Below are 17,943 nucleotides of genomic sequence, written 5' to 3'. Positions count from 1 at the left end.
AGGAGAATGTTAATTTAGATTATAAGCCTTATCAAACAAATACGTTTTTAAGATAGATTTAAAAGCAGATACAGAGGGGGCAAGTCTGATTGTGATAGGTAATTCATTCCAGAGTCTGGGGGCAACTACAGAGAATGCACGGTCACCTCTGCACTTATACTTCGACCTAGGGATAACCAACAGTCTCTGGTTGGAAGACCGAAGTGATCTGGTGGGAACATGTTCAATCAATAGGTCAGAAAGATACGATGGAGCCATACCATTCAGAGATTTGTACACTATGAGTACAATTTTTAAATCAATTATGTGGTGCACTGGTAACCAGTGCAGAGAGCGTAAAATTGGAGTGATGTGGTCCCGTTTTCGAGTACCCGTAAGCAGTCTGGCTGTTGCATTTTGAACTAACTGTAATCGGGACAAAGCTGATTGGCTGACATATAGAGAATTACAGTAATCCAGCCTGGATGATATAAAGGCATGGATTACTTTTTCAAAATTTTTGAAGGAGAGAAAAGACTTTACTTTTGCTAACATTGGCAACTGAAAAAAGCATGATTTCACCACCAAGTTTATCCAATTTATGTGACCCTGGACACACAAAACTAGTCATAACGCTCAATTATTTTAAAATGAGATTTATACATAATCTGAAAGCTGAATAAATAAGCCTTCCATTAATGTATGGTTTGTTAGGACTAGACAATATTTGGCTGAGATACAACTATTTGAAAATCTGGAATCTGAGGGTGAAATGAAGTTCAAATGTTCTTAGCAATGCATATTACTAATCAAAAATTAAGTTTTGATATATTTACGGTAAGAAATTTACAAAATATCTTCATGGAACATGATCTTTATTTAATATCCTAATGATTTTTGGCATACATTTTTTCTTTTTATAATTTTGACCCATACAATGTATTTTTGGCTATTGCTACAAATATATCCGTGCTACTTATGACTGGTTTTGTGGTCCAGGGTCACATACAGTGCCTTGCGAAAGTATTCATACCCCTTAATTTTTGTCATGTTTTGTTATGTTGCTGCCTTATGTTAAGCTGCTTTAAATTAGTTTTTTCCCCACATCAGTGTATACTACATACACCATATTGACAAAGCAAAAACAGAATTGTCACAACTTCGTAAATTAATTAAAAATAAAATAAACTGAAATAAGAACATTGCATAAGTATTCATACTAAATACACAGCTAAATATTAAAGGGTTAGTTCACCCAAAAATGAAAATTCTGTCATTAATTACTCACCCTCATGTTGTTTCAAACCCGTAAGACCTTCGCTCATCTTCGGAACACAAATTAAGATATTTTTGATGGAATCTGAGAGCTTGTCTGACCCTGCATAGACAGACCAAGTCCAGAAACGTAGCAAGGAGATCTGTAAAATAATCCATGTGACATCAGTGGTTCATCCGCAATTATACGAAGCTACGAGAATACTTATTGTGCGCAAAAGAAAAAAACCCCCACGAATTTATTCAACAATTTGTCTCCTCCGCATCACCCTGGTGCCATTTTGGAGAGTATCAGCTGGGCGTAAACAACGTATGCTGTTCTGTGTCAGCTGCGTCACGCCGGATCTGTTTCCTACGTTGTTGTGATTTGATCTGAAAAGAAACAGCGTATCTGCGTGACGTAGGATTCTCGTAGCTTCGTATAATTGCGGATGAACCACGGATGTCACATGGATTATTATACAGATCTCCTTGCTACGTTTCTGGACTTGGGAACATTTCAGTTGCGTTGCTGTCTATGGGAGGGTCAGACAGCTCTCAGATTCCATCAAAAATATCTTAATTTGTGTTCGGAAGATGAACGAAGGTCTTACGGGTTTGAAACGACATGAGGGTGAGTAATTACAGAATTTTAATTTTTGGGTGAACTAACCCTTTAAGCTGAAGCACCTTTACAGCCTCACATCTTTTTTTGTTTGATGCAACAAGCTTTGCTCATCAGCATTTGGCAATGATCTGTTATTCTTCTCCTCACCTCTTCACCTCTCAAGCTCTGTCAGGTTGGATGGGAGCAGATGCACATTTTCAGGTTTCTCCAGAAATATTTGATTGGGTTCAAGCTCAGGCTCTGGCTGGGCCACTCAAGGATATCCACAGAGTTGTCTATAAGCCACTCTTGCTGTGTGTTTAGGTCCATTGTTGTGTTGGAAGGTAAACCTTCTGCCCAGTCTGAGGTTCTGAATGCTCTGGACTAGGTTTTCATTAAGGCTATCTCAATATTTTGGTGCATTTGGTGCAGTCCCTGCCGCTGAAAAACAGCCCCACAGCATGAGACTGCTACCAGCACACTTTACTTTTGGGATGGTACTCTGCAGGTGATGAGCAATGCCTGGCTTGCTTCAAACATGATGCTTGGAATTGAGGTTCGTCAGACCAGAGAATATTATTTCTCACAGTCTGAGGGTCCTTTAGGTGCTTTTTTTGCAAATTCTAAGTGTGTTTTCATGTGTCTACACTGAAGAGAGGATTGAGTCTTGCCACACTGCCATAAAGCCCAGATCGATGGAGTGTAGCAGTGGTGTTTGTTCTTCTGTGAATTTCTCCTATCTCCACTTATGATCATGGAGCTCGACTAGAGTGACCATCAGGTCACCACACCAACCAAAGCCCTTCTCCATCAATTGGTCAGTTTGGCCAGGAGGCCAGCTCTAGAAAGAGTCCTGGTTATTTCAAACGTCTTCCATTAAGGGTAACAGAGACTACATGCTTCTGTGAACCTTCAATGAAGCAGAATTGTTTTCTGAACTCTTCCCCAGATGTGTGGCTTGCCGCAAACCTGTTTCTGAGCTCTACAGGCAGTTCTTTTGACATCAGGGCTCAGCTTTTGCTCTGATATGCATTATCAGCTGTTAGACCTTTTTTTAAGACGTGTGTGCCACAGGTTAACTTCACTCGAAGTGTAGTAACATCTACAAACGATATGAATGCTCCTAAGCTAAATTTAAACTGTCCCAGATAAGGGTATGAATACTTACTCCCAGATCGATGGAGTGTAGCAGTGGTGTTTGTTCTTCTGTGAATTTCTCCTATCTCCACTTATGATCATGGAGCTCGACTAGAGTGACCATCAGGTCACCACACCAACCAAAGCCCTTCTCCATCAATTGGTCAGTTTGGCCAGGAGGCCAGCTCTAGAAAGAGTCCTGGTTATTTCAAACGTCTTCCATTAAGGGTAACAGAGACTACATGCTTCTGTGAACCTTCAATGAAGCAGAATTGTTTTCTGAACTCTTCCCCAGATGTGTGGCTTGCCGCAAACCTGTTTCTGAGCTCTACAGGCAGTTCTTTTGACATCAGGGCTCAGCTTTTGCTCTGATATGCATTATCAGCTGTTAGACCTTTTATTAAGACGTGTGTGCCACAGGTTAACTTCACTCGAAGTGTAGTAACATCTACAAACGATATGAATGCTCCTAAGCTAAATTTAAACTGTCCCAGATAAGGGTATGAATACTTACTCAATGGAATCATTTAAGTTTTTTATTTTTAATACATTTGCGAAGATGTTAAAAACCTGTTTTCTGCTTTACCATTATGGTGTATGGAGTATTGATTAATGTGGAAAAAGTAATTTAAAGCAGTTTAACATAAGGCAGCAACATAACAAAACATGAAAAAAATGACTTTCGAAAGGCACTGTATGTTGTTGTGCAAAGAAGTGAACACAATAAACCACAACTAATTGTACGTTGTAAATTATATCAATTTGTACAATTTATTAATTGCAATAATTGTTGGCCAAAGCAATGGTTAGACATTGTTTACATTGACTTATACATTTTTACTAAAAAATGGTTCCACCCTTATGAAAATTAACCATGGTTTTATTATAGTAAATTGAAGTAACCATGTTTTTTGGTGTATTGATTACCATTTGTATAACCACAGTTTTACTACAAATACCATGGTTAAACTATGATTAGTGTAGCAAAACCGTGGTTAATTTGTGGTTACCATGGTTTAACTGTAATCATGTTTTTTTTTTGTTTTATTTGCAGTAAAACCATGGTTAATTTGTATTGTGACAATTTATCTCATTTAGTGTGACTACATTCCCAATATTGTTGAAAAATTATTACAGAAATTAATTTTCTAAAATACATCTGAGAAATGTTCATTGTAGTAAAAAAAAAAGCGTTACAACTTGCCCAATCTCCCCTGAATATAATCACTTTTACTTTAAAAATACACTTAGATAATAAAACTAATATATAAAAATCCTTAACAAACCTGAATAAAAAATAATATAATAATCTCTTTTTTAACATGGTGTAGCACATGTGGTAATATGGTATTTTGGAAGCGATAGTACATGAATACTCTATAATCTAGGAGAGGGAAGGCATAGTGTACATAATGACACAATGTGTTTTGGCTACACATTTCTTGATAGTTCCCTTTATACTTGAATACCTTTATTACCATCATATAGGAAACCATAGTTGATGTAACCATGGTAATCAAGAGCCATGCTTGTTTTTGCCTGTGGTTACTATGCTCTTGCTAGAAATACCAAAGTTAGATTACGGTTACCATGTAAGAATAATGATAACAGAATTTTCCATTAAAATTAATCTATTTAAAACCCAGTATACAGATTTTACTTACGCTTTAACCTTTTGTTGCACTATTTAGAAGCCGTGCTCTTTTTGTACATTTATTAATTTAGCATTTGTTTTTATCCAAAATGATTGATTAATGCAACAAAGGGATTTATCCTGTTTGGACCATGCTTGTTTTCTTAAACCTAAAAAAAATGAATGCTTCAACCCGACACCTCAGTGTTAAAGGGGTTATATGATGCGATTTCAATTTTTCCTTTCTCTTTGGAGTGTTACAAGCTCTTGGTGCATAAAAAAGATCTGACTAAAGTCTCAAATCCAAAGAGATATTCTTTATAAAAGTTAAGAGTCAGCCACGCCTACCTAAAACGGCTCGTTCCAACATGCCCCCACATATCTACATCACTATGTGGGAAGATTTGCATAACACCGCCCAAATGTTCACGCAAAGAAAGAAGGCGTAACTTTTATTCTCGCTGTAGTTTTTGTGTCGCCACCGCCATTTCGTGGCGACGCTGTGTGATTCGTTATGAAAGCGAAACTACTTTGTTTGGCTTCCAAAAGAGGACAATATGCTTCGTCATGTCTGGAGCTTATCCGTGCTGGTCGCTAAGGAAATACTTCAACTTCGCGCTGTCGATTGCCGGATCGGCTTTCACTGTGGACGAAGCGGAGTCCAGCCCGGCGTCGTCACATGTGGTTGCCACAGGCATTACAATATGGTAAGGGACGTAACATTTCTGTCACACGCTTGAGGAATTTGGCCAATCACAATGCACTGGATAGCTGGCCAATCAGAGCACACCTCGCTTTTTCAGACTGATGAGCATTGTAAAAATCGACGCGTTTCAGAAAGGCTTTTTTTAAACCTTAAACCGCATAAACACATTTCACTACACCAAATACACAAAATAATGTTCTTTTTAGCAGCATCATATGACCCCTTTAAGAATTATTTATTAAAATGTACTCTGGGCCATTTTTCTGTCATGCAATCTTGCATTTGTCTCTAAAGTCATTATGCATTATGGTTTTATTTATTTTTGCCTGCTTTCTCATATAGGAAATTCAGATTTTCATCGTAATTGTGAGTCAAATGTATATGTCCAAAGAATCTTTATTTAAAAAGATTGTGTAACCGATATTTATGATATCCATTCATAGCTTTTGGAAGTTGGATTTGATATATTTTCTTCTTTATTGCAGATGAAATAATCAGCAGCCGCTGCAGCCCTCAGTAAATCCCAGCAGATGAGATAAGAGACATTCACAGAGAGCGAGCGAGCGAGCAAGAGAAGGAAAGAGAGACAGTAAATAGCACATGTTAATTTAATTGAGAAACAGAAGCTGAGGTTTAAGCCAAGGCAGCACATCACTAAACACACACACACTTTCTTCAACCAACCTGTTGTCTTTAAAAAAAGCCGTGGATGCTCCATATTGATTGTCATGGTTACGTCCTCCGCAAAAGCAGATTAATCACATGCACCACGGCCACAAAATGCATTCAGAAAAAAAAAATAAAACCGTCCCTGTCATATTGAAATCAAGATAGTGAGCTTAGCAGTCACTGGAGGGAAAAACATGAATGATGGGAAGACAAAAGTGGCGGATAATGGTACAGAAAAGGATGTGAGACCAAAATTCTCAATCTGAATCCTTTGCATAATCTATGATCTCTTCCCTCCCCTCATTTCCCCCATGCATGGTGTTGCATTTCAGCCAGTGGCACCCCTGGCTATCAAATAGGATACATGAATGGGCTCTCGTCACTGATTACGGAGAGACAGAGAGGTGGGGGAGCGGAGAGGTGGGTGGTACAGATGCTGAGGGGAGAATCGAGCGTTGGCGGGGGGCTGGTGGGGTTTGTGTTCATCTGTTGCACAGGACAAGCACTCGTTTCCAGCTCTGATTTTCATAACCACATGTTGCTGTGCTGATTGACTGCATTAACGTTCCTCCAGCTGCTTCTGTATCTCTCTCTCTCTCTCTACCTCCCTCCCATCCTCCGTTCTGCTCAGTTGTTGTGTCCATCTCCAAGAGGCAGAGAGCTTTTCGGAGTTGCAGCCTGATGTTATTTTGGACCTCACCAATTCAGACGTTGAGAGAAAATTGCCAGCGCTGCAGATGTGAGGTAAGAGATTTCTGCTTTGAGAAAAGTGCGTGAGGAACTGAAGTCAAAGGATTGAGATGAAGTATTTTGTTTGAGATTCGAGGTGAATTTGGGAAGTGTTTCCAAAGCGCTAAAGAGGGATTTCATTCGCTCGCGGCCGCAAGTGATGGATCTGTTGTCAGTGTTTGCTGAGATCAACAGGTGGTTGTTTCTGTGCCGTGTCTCCCGCAGTGTGTGTGGTGGCAGCCGTGGAGTTGGTGATTTGGCGATTTCTTTGGGAGTGATTCACACTCCGCTGCTCCAGGGAGAGGATGGATGGGAGGCGGGGGTTGATTATTGTCTGTCACTTTGGGTTCTTCTGATTTGGGTCCCCTAGAATAGAACATGGAAGAAAGCTAGAATTATGTTTTATTTCATGATGAGGACAAGCAAAATCATATGGTTATTAAGAATGAAATAGATTTTGACCTTCACTTGCTCTGCTAGAGTCATTTAAAAAGCTTAATTTATGTGGTTTTAATATTATTGATTAGCTGCATGACTTCGGTATCTGTTATAAATGTTTCTTTATCAGCATATTACAAAAATGAAATTTTAACAAGAACACAGAAGAAGAACATCATTTTATTTTAAATTTAAATGATATTTAAAAATTTTAATCAAATAAATGCAGCCATGGTGAGCATAAGAGATGATTATTTTGAGGTTTTAATATCATTGATTCCCTGCATGGTTCAGTATCTGTTATAAATGTTTCTTTATCAGCATATTACAAAAATGAAATTTTAACAAGAACACAGAAGAAGAACATCATTTTATTTTAAATTTAAATGATATTTAAAAATTTTAATCAAATAAATGCAGCCATGGTGAGCATAAGAGATGATTATTTTGAGGTTTTAATATCATTGATTACCTGCATGGTTCAGTATCTGTTATAAATGTTTCTTTAGCAGCATATTAGAATGATTTCAGAAGGATCATGTGACAATGAAAACTGGAGTAATGATGCTGAAAATTCAGCTTTGCATGACAGGAATAAATGATATTTTAAAATGTATTACGATAAAAAAACAGTTATTCTAAATTATAATAATATGTCACATTTTTGAACAAATACATGCAGCCTAGGTGAGCATAATAGACTTTAAATAAGGTTTCATTATCATTAGTTACCTGCATGATTTCAGCATCTGTTATATCATGGTTAAAGATGATACTGACACCTTTGCTTTGTGCAGAAATGTCCGCTCCTCTCAGGACACATGATGGCAGTGTTTGACCTGTCCACTCTCATCCCGTCACGCGGCACCCCGCCAAACCCTAATCTATTAGAGAGGGGGTGGCGTTCCTCTGTGTCTGAGAGTTATGACCATGTGGACACCTTGATGAAAGCGTCTGTTTCTGTCCTGTGATAACGGGGAGCTGTTTAATCTCAAACATTTATGTCCTCTGAGAATAGTTGCTCATAAATCTTGGGCGGATTGGCTGGGAATCGAGTTAAATTTCCAAAACACTGGCCCACTGTGGAAGTTCAGCAAGTTAGGTGATTAATTTCGGTCTTGAGATAAATGATAATGCAGTTTGCTTTTTTTTTATATATATATTTTTGGATATAGAGCTCAAGAGAATTAATAGAGTTCTCAGTTGTGTTTGCAAATAGGTGGGAAACCTGTTTGGAAACCACCATTATTTTTTCATGATCCTGTTTGATGACTTATGCTTTAAGTATGAGCTTTATCACAGATGTTTCTCCTGTAATTCATTAGATGAAATAAACTCAAATGCTGAGATTCAGTAAGACATTAGTAGTTGACTGATATGGGCTTTTCAATGCCTGATGCCATTTCAAGGCTGTGAACTGCTGATATAATGTTGATACATTAGAATTAATCAAAATCATATGTCAAATTAATAGTAAATATATTAATGTTAAGCAATCCAATTCATAGTACTTTTTTAAAAGTTTGGGCTCAGTAAGATATTTTTTTTTTTAAATAAAGAAATTATTATTTTTTCTGCAGGAATGCATTAAACTGATCAAAAGTGAAATGTCATTCTATTTCAAATAAATGTTGTTCTTTGAACGTTATATTCTTTAAAAAATCCTGAAAAATATATAACGGTTTTCACAAAAATATCAAGCGGCACGACTCTTTTCAACATTGATAATAATAAGAAATGTTTCATTAGCAGCAAATGAGCATATTAGAATGATTTCTGAAGGATCATGTGACACTGAATTATACTGAAAAATTTTTTGCATCACAGGAAAACATTACATTTCAAAATATTAAAATAGAAAACTGTTATTTTAAATGGTAATAATATTTCACAATATTACCACTTTACTGTATTTTTGATTAAATAAATGCAGCCTTACTGAATATAAGAAACTTATTTTATAACCATTAAGAAAATTCTTACCAACCCCATATTTTTGAATGATAGTGTATAATATCATAATCTCAGAATGGCCAAATATTTTCTATTACTCGACAGTATAACTCAGGTAATTCATTAAAAGATTTAAGACAATGCTTGAGCTCATATTAAAATCTCTGATATTTGTAAACCTGAGCACAGTATGAGGCATTTTTGAGATCTTTTCCGAATCTCTATTGTGGTTTTCAGACAAATCTGTCAAGCAGATTCAACAAAAGTTTTTGATTGTCATTGCTGTTTAGGAGAAACAATTGCAATATTTATAAATGTCATAATATAAGAGATCTCATTTGTGACATTTTTATTGTTTGGAGATTGCTTGTTCAAACCTCAGGAAACTTAATGGTGTTTTCAGTAATGATTTATTTGTCTTATGTCTTACTAGAAATAAAAACAGACACAAGACAGTTGACGTGAGTACAGAGTCCTAAAACAAATAATTTGGTGACAGACTTTGCATTTTGGCAAATCTGAGCAGAGTCTGCAACATTATTCAGAGAGCTCACCCCTGAAACTCTAGACTGAGAGCTTTGGTGTCGGGTGTCTTTTTCTAAGGAGAGAAATCTGTGGCGCATTAGCTTTCCATTTCAATTCCATTACTGTCCAAGAGAATCAATTGAAAAGTTAAAGAGATCTCATTTGTGCTCTGAAAACTACTTAATTTGAGTATTACATCACGTTAATCGCTTTTTCTGGAACAATCATTAATGGAACTGAGAGACATGCACAGACGCTGCTCTGTATCAGATAACTGCTCTGGTTTTGTATTCCATAGTCTGGAGTTCTGTGTGCTGACCTCAGGTAAAAACTGACTCGTCATGGCATCAGCACTGCATCTGTTACAGTGCTGTGGCTTGTTTGATGTGCCAGAGGTTTCTGTTCCCTTTCATGGCGCTGAAGCAGACCTGCGGTTTGTGTGCCAGAAATCCAGCCATGGGACGGGGAGGGGGTTTGTGTGGACCTGTCAGAGGTCTTCATTCGGACACCAGAGTGACATCCAGAGCGATACGGATAATGCTGTTGTCTTCTCATCTTTATTAATGCGGCAGGCATGAGGGCAGTGATGAGTTATTATGTGACAATATGAATGACTTGTTTTTTTTTATTCAGAGCACAGATACTGGACACTTAAGCCACACTTAAAATTTGTGAATGTCACTGCATAGATATGAAATATTAAACCAGGTGGGATTTATTTGAAGGACAGATTTGCACAAACACACTTTTTAAACAAAACATGTCACAGTTTGTATGGTAGTAAATGATAAAATAATAAACACACTTTTCAAAATTAGTTTTTGGTAATTTTCTGGTAGTCAAATGTAAAATTAATGTTACGTATTTTTTTTTAAATCAGATTTTTTTGTATAAACATCCTTAAAATGAGATCAGTTTAACTTGAGAAACAAAATATCATTAGATACTGCATGTGACTTGTTTTCGGAGAATATATTTTGAAAGTTTCTTTTTCTCATTGGAGTTTTTTAACTAACACCACAAAATTCTGTTAGATTTATGCTTAAAACAATTAAAACCAGTAGAGGGAGAGAGAGAGAATAATAATAATTTAGATCCTTTATGCATTTTTGCTTTTTAAGTAAATGTATCTTGTTTTAAGGATGTTTAGATATTAAATAAATAAATAAATATTGGCCTCTTTTATTTATTTGCATTCTGTAAGTTATGTATTTTTATTTATTATAAAAAATATTTATTAAATATTATTTATTATATTTTTAATTTTTATTTAAAAAATTATAATAATTATAATAACTATATTAGGTCATTCAAGCTGATTTTTAAAGTTTAGATATTTTTTCTGGACATTAAAGGAAATGTATGTAAGTAAATAAATAAATAAATATATGTTTATTTATTTATGTTTTGTTTAATTGCTTAAAGCAAGAAAACTCAATGCATACTAATAATTATTAATAATAATAATGCTTATCTGGACTTTCATACATTGTCCACAAAAATAAACGTGTGTCCATAAATGTGTGTCCAAAAAAAATAAATAAAATGCATTGGCCCCAAAGAGATATGTATTTATTTATTGGCATTCTGCAAGATATATTGTAAAACATAGTTTCAATGTTATCTAGGTTTTTTAGGGAAGCATCCCCTCTCACTCCCTTCTCTGCATTTGAGAAGCTGTACTGGACAGAACCACCATCATGCCTGGCCTGATCAACAAGAGCAAATGGAGCGCTCTGCCTCTCAGCGTCTCAGACATCACTTCCTGTGTCAGGGGTTACACTCTGGCAATGACAGCCTCCTTGACCTATGAAAACATCGAAGATCACCCTGTCGAGGGTAAGTATGCTGTCTAAAATAGGTGCATTATTTCTTCTGAAGTGATATCAATCATTAGTGGCTCTTGCTACGTCTTCACTATTACACTAAAAAAAATAAAAAATATATATACATATATTTTCCATTTGGATTACTAGGTTTACCTTGAACTGTTAAATGTGATGCATATTTGTCAGTCATATATACACAATAACCAGATTTACAAATCCAATTTGTTTCAGTTATTGTTTTCACAATGAACCGATTTATGCTGATTTGCAATTTTGAAAATAAGATGAAAATGAAACCAAATCAAAGCGCTCTGCCTCTCAGCGTCTCAGACATCACTTCCTGTGTCAGGGGTTACACTCTGGCAATGACAGCCTCCTTGACCTATGAAAACATCGAAGATCACCCTGTCGAGGGTAAGTATGCTGTCTAAAATAGGTGCATTATTTCTTCTGAAGTGATATCAATCATTAGTGGCTCTTGCTACGTCTTCACTATTACACTAAAAAAAAATATATATATATATATACATATATTTTCCATTTGGATTACTAGGTTTACCTTGAACTGTTAAATGTGATGCATATTTGTCAGTCATATATACACAATAACCAGATTTACAAATCCAATTTGTTTCAGTTATTGTTTTCACAATGAACCGATTTATGCTGATTTGCAATTTTGAAAATAAGATGAAAATGAAACCAAATCAATGCAAATAGTTAATAAACTATGCCAGTGCAGAAATATTACTTGTTTAATATGAATGACTGACAAATATGCATTATATTAAGTTTATGAGTTTATATTAAAACTGTGTAATGCAAATGGATGGAAATTTTGCAGTTCAAATAAATAAATCTTAAATTTAGGCCTAAATATTTTTTTGGAGTTTAGTATTGATTGAACCTAAATTTTAGCATTTTCCCATTGAATCCACCGATTAAATATAATCTCAAAAGATGCTATATCATCAGGCCTAGTATTTATTTTTTTTGTCCAAAACACTTATCCTTTTCAGCTTTTGACAAAAACCACAATTATGATTCTCGTCATGTTTTGAGAAGAAATGCATTAAACTCTTTATAATCATAGTAATACTTTGTCAAAATGCCCTGAAGGAAATAGAAACACTTGTCTTTCCCTCCCAACCTCATCAGCTATTTGTGTGAAGTCTAGAAATGTCACCGGCAGATTTCTGCTCTGTGGTCTCCAGTGTCGTATTGACTCCAACAGATTGGATTTTGCATTGATCAATGCTGAAAGCACTAAAACGATTGATTTAATTTCTGTCAAGTGCACAATTAGCTTTGTGGAAGGATCGCCTTTAGCTATTGGGTAATAAACAATGTGTTCTCCTGTAATCCTGTGATTCATGCAGGAATCTTTATATACCCTCTGGATGAGTTCAGCGTGGTGGTCGGGTTCGAAGCGATGATTGGCAGCCAGATAATAACCGTGCAGGTCAAAGATAAAATGAAAATCGATGACTGTTACTTTGATTGCTGCAATGCCAATGGAACCCCGCAGAGCGGAGGTGGTAAGATTGTATGCTCATCAAAGATCTTAGTTAATCCCTGATTCAGATCTTAAACGTAAGGCCTTTCACAGTGACTGTTGAATCAAGTTAAAGGAATAGTTCACCCAAAAATGGAAATTGGCTGAATATTTGATGCAAGATGTAGATGAGTTTGTTTCATTATGTTGGTGGATTTTGATGTGAGAGGACAACAGGGGATGGACTTTTTAGGTAGTGTTATTACGGATTATGGACTTGTCTTTTGGTCAGAAGTGACAGTTTAAAGTTTAAAAGCCTTAATTTTGTATTTGTTTCTACAAACACACAGTTTTCCCCTTCACCATATGTTAATTGATGGACTGTGGATTATTGTGACGTTTTTATCAGCTGTTTGGACTCTCATTCTGACGGCACCCATTCACTGCAGAGGATCCTCAGGCGGAGTAAATTTCCCACAAATTTTCATTTTTCTGTGAACTATTCCTTTAACACATTTTATTAAGCTTTTTCATTGAAGTTGACTGTACATTTCAGAGGCTTTACTGATGAATCAACTTGTTGCAGGACATATCGTTTTGGATGAGGATCAGGAGACGACAGTGCTGGTGGTCAGTCTGGGGGTCATTCCCCCTCTGGAGACCATTAATATACTGGTCAGCACCTCCTCAGAGCTCAGCACACTCCCTAATGGGGGAATTCGGGTGAGCTCACCACCCGTCTGCTCTCCAAGAGTCCAACGTTCTGTCAAAGAGGAGCAGGCGTTTTCACCCAGCACTGCTAGGAGGTGTGTGATTCATTAATGTTGTAGTATTTGCATGGGCACACTGTATTTACTGTATGATCTTCAAACATTCTGATTTCAGTTCTAAACTCCAAACCCTAGTAAAAGCAATTCATTCAGTCTGAACCTTTTAACATACAGACTCCAATTTAAAGCATAACATGTATTTTGTAGATAAAATCAGCTTTATCTGTACTACCTATTTTGCATTTTGTGTTGCATGCTACACTTTTTTAGGACATTTAAGATTAAAGTTTAAAAATCTCCCATTGACCTGCAATGACATAGTAGACATTACACTGAAGCTGATATCTGTGTAATATATTTGCATAATGATTTATAATGATTGAAGGACTAGTTTAATTTCAATGAATCAAAAAGTTTCAGGACAATCAGTGTGGTCCGATTCCTGAATGAATGACTCTTAAGAGTCGGCTCTTTTTAGTGAATCAAAAACATACTGACTGGTTGTTCATATGACATGCATAAAAATCTTTGATATCAGTGTAATATTTGCATACTGAAATTAAAATTTGCTGAGAATTTTCTCACCTTAGGCCATCCAAGATGTAGATGACTTTGTCTGTCTATTGGAACGGAACAGATCTTCAAACATTCTGATTTCAGTTCTAAACTCCAAACCCTAGTAAAAGCAATTCATTCAGTCTGAACCTTTTAACATACAGACTCCAATTTAAAGCATAACATGTATTTTGTAGATAAAATCAGCTTTATCTGTACTACCTATTTTGCATTTTGTGTTGCATGCTACACTTTTTTAGGACATTTAAGATTAAAGTTTAAAAATCTCCCATTGACCTGCAATGACATAGTAGACATTACACTGAAGCTGATATCTGTGTAATATATTTGCATAATGATTTATAATGATTGAAGGACTAGTTTAATTTCAATGAATCAAAAAGTTTCAGGACAATCAGTGTGGTCCGATTCCTGAATGAATGACTCTTAAGAGTCGGCTCTTTTTAGTGAATCAAAAACATACTGACTGGTTGTTCATATGACATGCATAAAAATCTTTGATATCAGTGTAATATTTGCATACTGAAATTAAAATTTGCTGAGAATTTTCTCACCTTAGGCCATCCAAGATGTAGATGACTTTGTCTGTCTATTGGAACGGAACAGATTTGGAGAGATTTAGCATTACATCACTTGCTCACCAAATTAATTTTAATAATCCACAAATAATCCAGATGACTCCAGTCCATCAGGTAACGTCTTGCAAAGTGAAAAGCTGCATTTGTAAAAAACCAATCCATCCTTAAGCCATGGACTGCAGTTGTGTGGATTTCTTGTGGATTATTGGGGTGTTTTTATCAGCTGTTTGGACTCTCATTCTGACGGCACCCATTCACTGCAGAGGATCCATTGGTGAGCAAGTGATGTAATTCTAAATTTCTCCAAATCTTTATAGATGAAGAAACAAACTCATCTACATTCTGAATGGCCTGAGGGTAGGCACATTTTCAAAAATGTTTCTTCTTTTGTTTGAACTATCGCTTTAAATTAGAGCAGTTTCTGACTGGTTGTTCAAATGATATGCAAGATTAAAAATCTCTGATATTGCTCTACTATTTGCATACTGAATTGCAACCTGTCTTCCTTCTTGCATTTATTTGCATACAGAATTTTTACTGCCATCTGTTTAACCATCTCTCTAGGTATCTTTCCAAAGATATTGTCGCATTATGTGTTGATTAAGCAAAATGTACAACATGGAAACTGGAAATTAAACAACGTCAGACCCTACTGACTTTCATTGTATGGACAAAAAACATTGAGGAGTTTATCAATATCTCCTGCTGATTTGTCTCAGGAGGGATCAACATCACTGTGCAGTGGGAACCCACGAGCAGACGGCCTCAGGAGTGTGTTTGGCTGCTCTGTTGGAGGAAGAGACCATCAACTCTATTGACTATGAGTTTAATTTCCATCTTGAGATCAGAGGGCCGTATTTACTGGCAGGTCAGTTCCTCCATCCTCATGCGTGAGTCTAGAATTAAATATTATACCACTGATTTCCAGATAAATAAATATGAATACATGTAAAATGTAATGCTTTATTTGGATTAAAACGTCTGACAAAAGCATAAATGCAAAATATATCCTGCCAACTTTCTAGCCTAAGAGATTTTGATGCAGTAATAGTTTGATGTTGACTTTTCATACTGATAACATTATTTGATACCGGTTGTTTTGCAGTATGCATCTTCCTGCTGGAGTTGCAGAACGGTTTAGTCCTCGCATGTGGTCTAACGTCTGTTGCTCCTGCTTATTTTAGATGCTTTAGAAGTTTCTCTGTACAGGTGTGGAAAGCCCCTCACACGCCATCCGGGCGGACGCTGAGCCCACGGCTCGCTCTGCCACAAGCATTGTGGTCACACTGGCAGACAAGTACACCTACGACTGCCCTGTGGAGATACTGATCTACCCCAGTGGTGTGTAGCACACATAATTACAATAATTATTATAGGTTTACGGCTTCCATTTTTTTTCATTTAAATTTTTCTGGACTCCTTTTTAATGGTTAAATTAAATTGTATTAATCAAAAACATGTCTAATTATTTAAAATCATAAAACTTAAACAGTTTAACATCAATTTATTAAAAGTCTAATAATAATTACATGTTTAGGGCACAAAAAGGTTTTATTTTATTCCAACCTTATGTTTTATTGTTAGCAAATTCTGTGTTTTAGCATGTCTAATTATTTGAAAGCATAAAAACAAGTTTCATTTATTCTTACAATAGCCTTATGATTTTTTTTCTCAGAAATTCTGTGTTGTGTATTTAAATTTTTAAGGCATAAAACATTAATTTTATTTATTTTAATTAATGAAATTGAAAATCAAACCAATTTAATTTTTTGGAAAATAAAGGGGATTTAATATTATAATTAAAACATTGAAGAAATATTGTATGATTATTCCTTAAAAATAAGGTTTTAATAATTTTAGTAGTAGTAGTAGCCTATTACGTACATTACTGAACAACTGTATTATATTTCTGCCTCAATGTCTTCAAGTTAAACTGAACTTTTATTTTTGACAGGTTGCCGTGAATACCTGTACATTTTTGTGTGTATATGATATGAGGATAGTTTTACTCAAATGAACGGTCAAATTCTCACGAAGTGTCTCTCAGAGCAGTTCCGGAGATGTTGTTCATGTATTTATGTCCTAATTAGTGAGACAGCAGACGTTAATATCACCGGAAGCGTCAGGCGTGCTTCAGTACGAGTAGTAAACAAAACCGCGCGTCTGCACCATTCTTTAACACGGAGACACGCAGAATTCATATTTAAGTAGTCGTTTTGCGGCTTAATATTTACAAATACTAGTGGGAGTGTGCTCACTTGTGTGTGCGCATCGGGGCTGAACTCCGCTATGCGCGATACAGAGAGCACGACCATGTACCGTATTTAAAGGACATAAAAAATCGGTTGTCGAAATTTTTTTTAATGCTAAATGAGGAAAAAACAGAGGTCATTGTTTTTAGCCACCCAAATAACTCCACAAAAAATGTATTAGATGCGAGCCCTCTGGCCCGTATTTGAAAAAAAAAAAAAAAAAAAGAAGAGATTTAGGCTTCCTAATTGATAATAACCTAAAATTAGATTAATTCAGTGGTTCGGGCTGGTTTTTATAATTTGCGTTTATTAGCCAAAGTTAAACCGTTCTTAACAAACTCAGACTCTGAAAGAGTAATCCATGCCTTTATTCCATCACGGCTGGATTTCTGTAATTCTTTGTATTCTGGCATCACCGCCACATCTTTGTCTCGACTACAATCAGTACAAAATGCTGCGGCGAGGTTACTAAAAAAGGTAAAGAAATATGAATCAATTACCCCTGTGTTAGTTTCTTTAAATTGGCTGCCAGTCCATTCTAGAATTAAATATAAAATTATAGTTCAAATAGTTCAAATCTTTAAACAACCAGGCCCCATTGTATTTGGCAAACCTTTTAATCCCATATAATCCTCCTAGAACATTACGATCAGAGAATCAAAAATTACTTGTAGTGCCTAGAACAAATCGCCTATATAAAGGCGATCGGGCCTTCGCTGTGATAGGGCCAAGAATTTGGAATGAGTTGCTCCTGCCGATCAGGTCTGCCAAATCACTGTCAATTTTTAAGAAACTGTTGAAAGCACATCTAAT

At 36.0% G+C, this 17,943-nt stretch overlaps 1 protein-coding gene across 1 annotated transcript; it reads left to right on the top strand.

Annotated features, from left to right (window-relative positions):
- Positions 1 to 11,749: 11,749 nt before the first annotated feature.
- Positions 11,750 to 16,227, top strand: LOC107563128 (von Willebrand factor A domain-containing protein 5B1-like). Its single transcript, XM_016247919.1, has 5 exons — positions 11,750 to 11,873; positions 12,839 to 12,997; positions 13,541 to 13,760; positions 15,598 to 15,746; positions 16,088 to 16,227. The coding sequence occupies exons 1-5, from the start codon at positions 11,750 to 11,752 to the stop codon at positions 16,225 to 16,227; spliced, it is 792 nt and encodes a 263-aa protein (XP_016103405.1).
- Positions 16,228 to 17,943: the final 1,716 nt, after the last annotated feature.

Source organism: Sinocyclocheilus grahami, unplaced genomic scaffold, assembly GCF_001515645.1.
Source record: "Sinocyclocheilus grahami isolate Dianchi unplaced genomic scaffold, SAMN03320097.WGS_v1.1 scaffold858.1, whole genome shotgun sequence".
In the NCBI taxonomy this organism is placed as follows: Eukaryota; Metazoa; Chordata; class Actinopteri; order Cypriniformes; family Cyprinidae; genus Sinocyclocheilus; species Sinocyclocheilus grahami.
The sequence above is the reverse complement of the archived record's forward strand: the minus strand, read 5'-3'. Positions and strand labels throughout refer to the sequence as shown.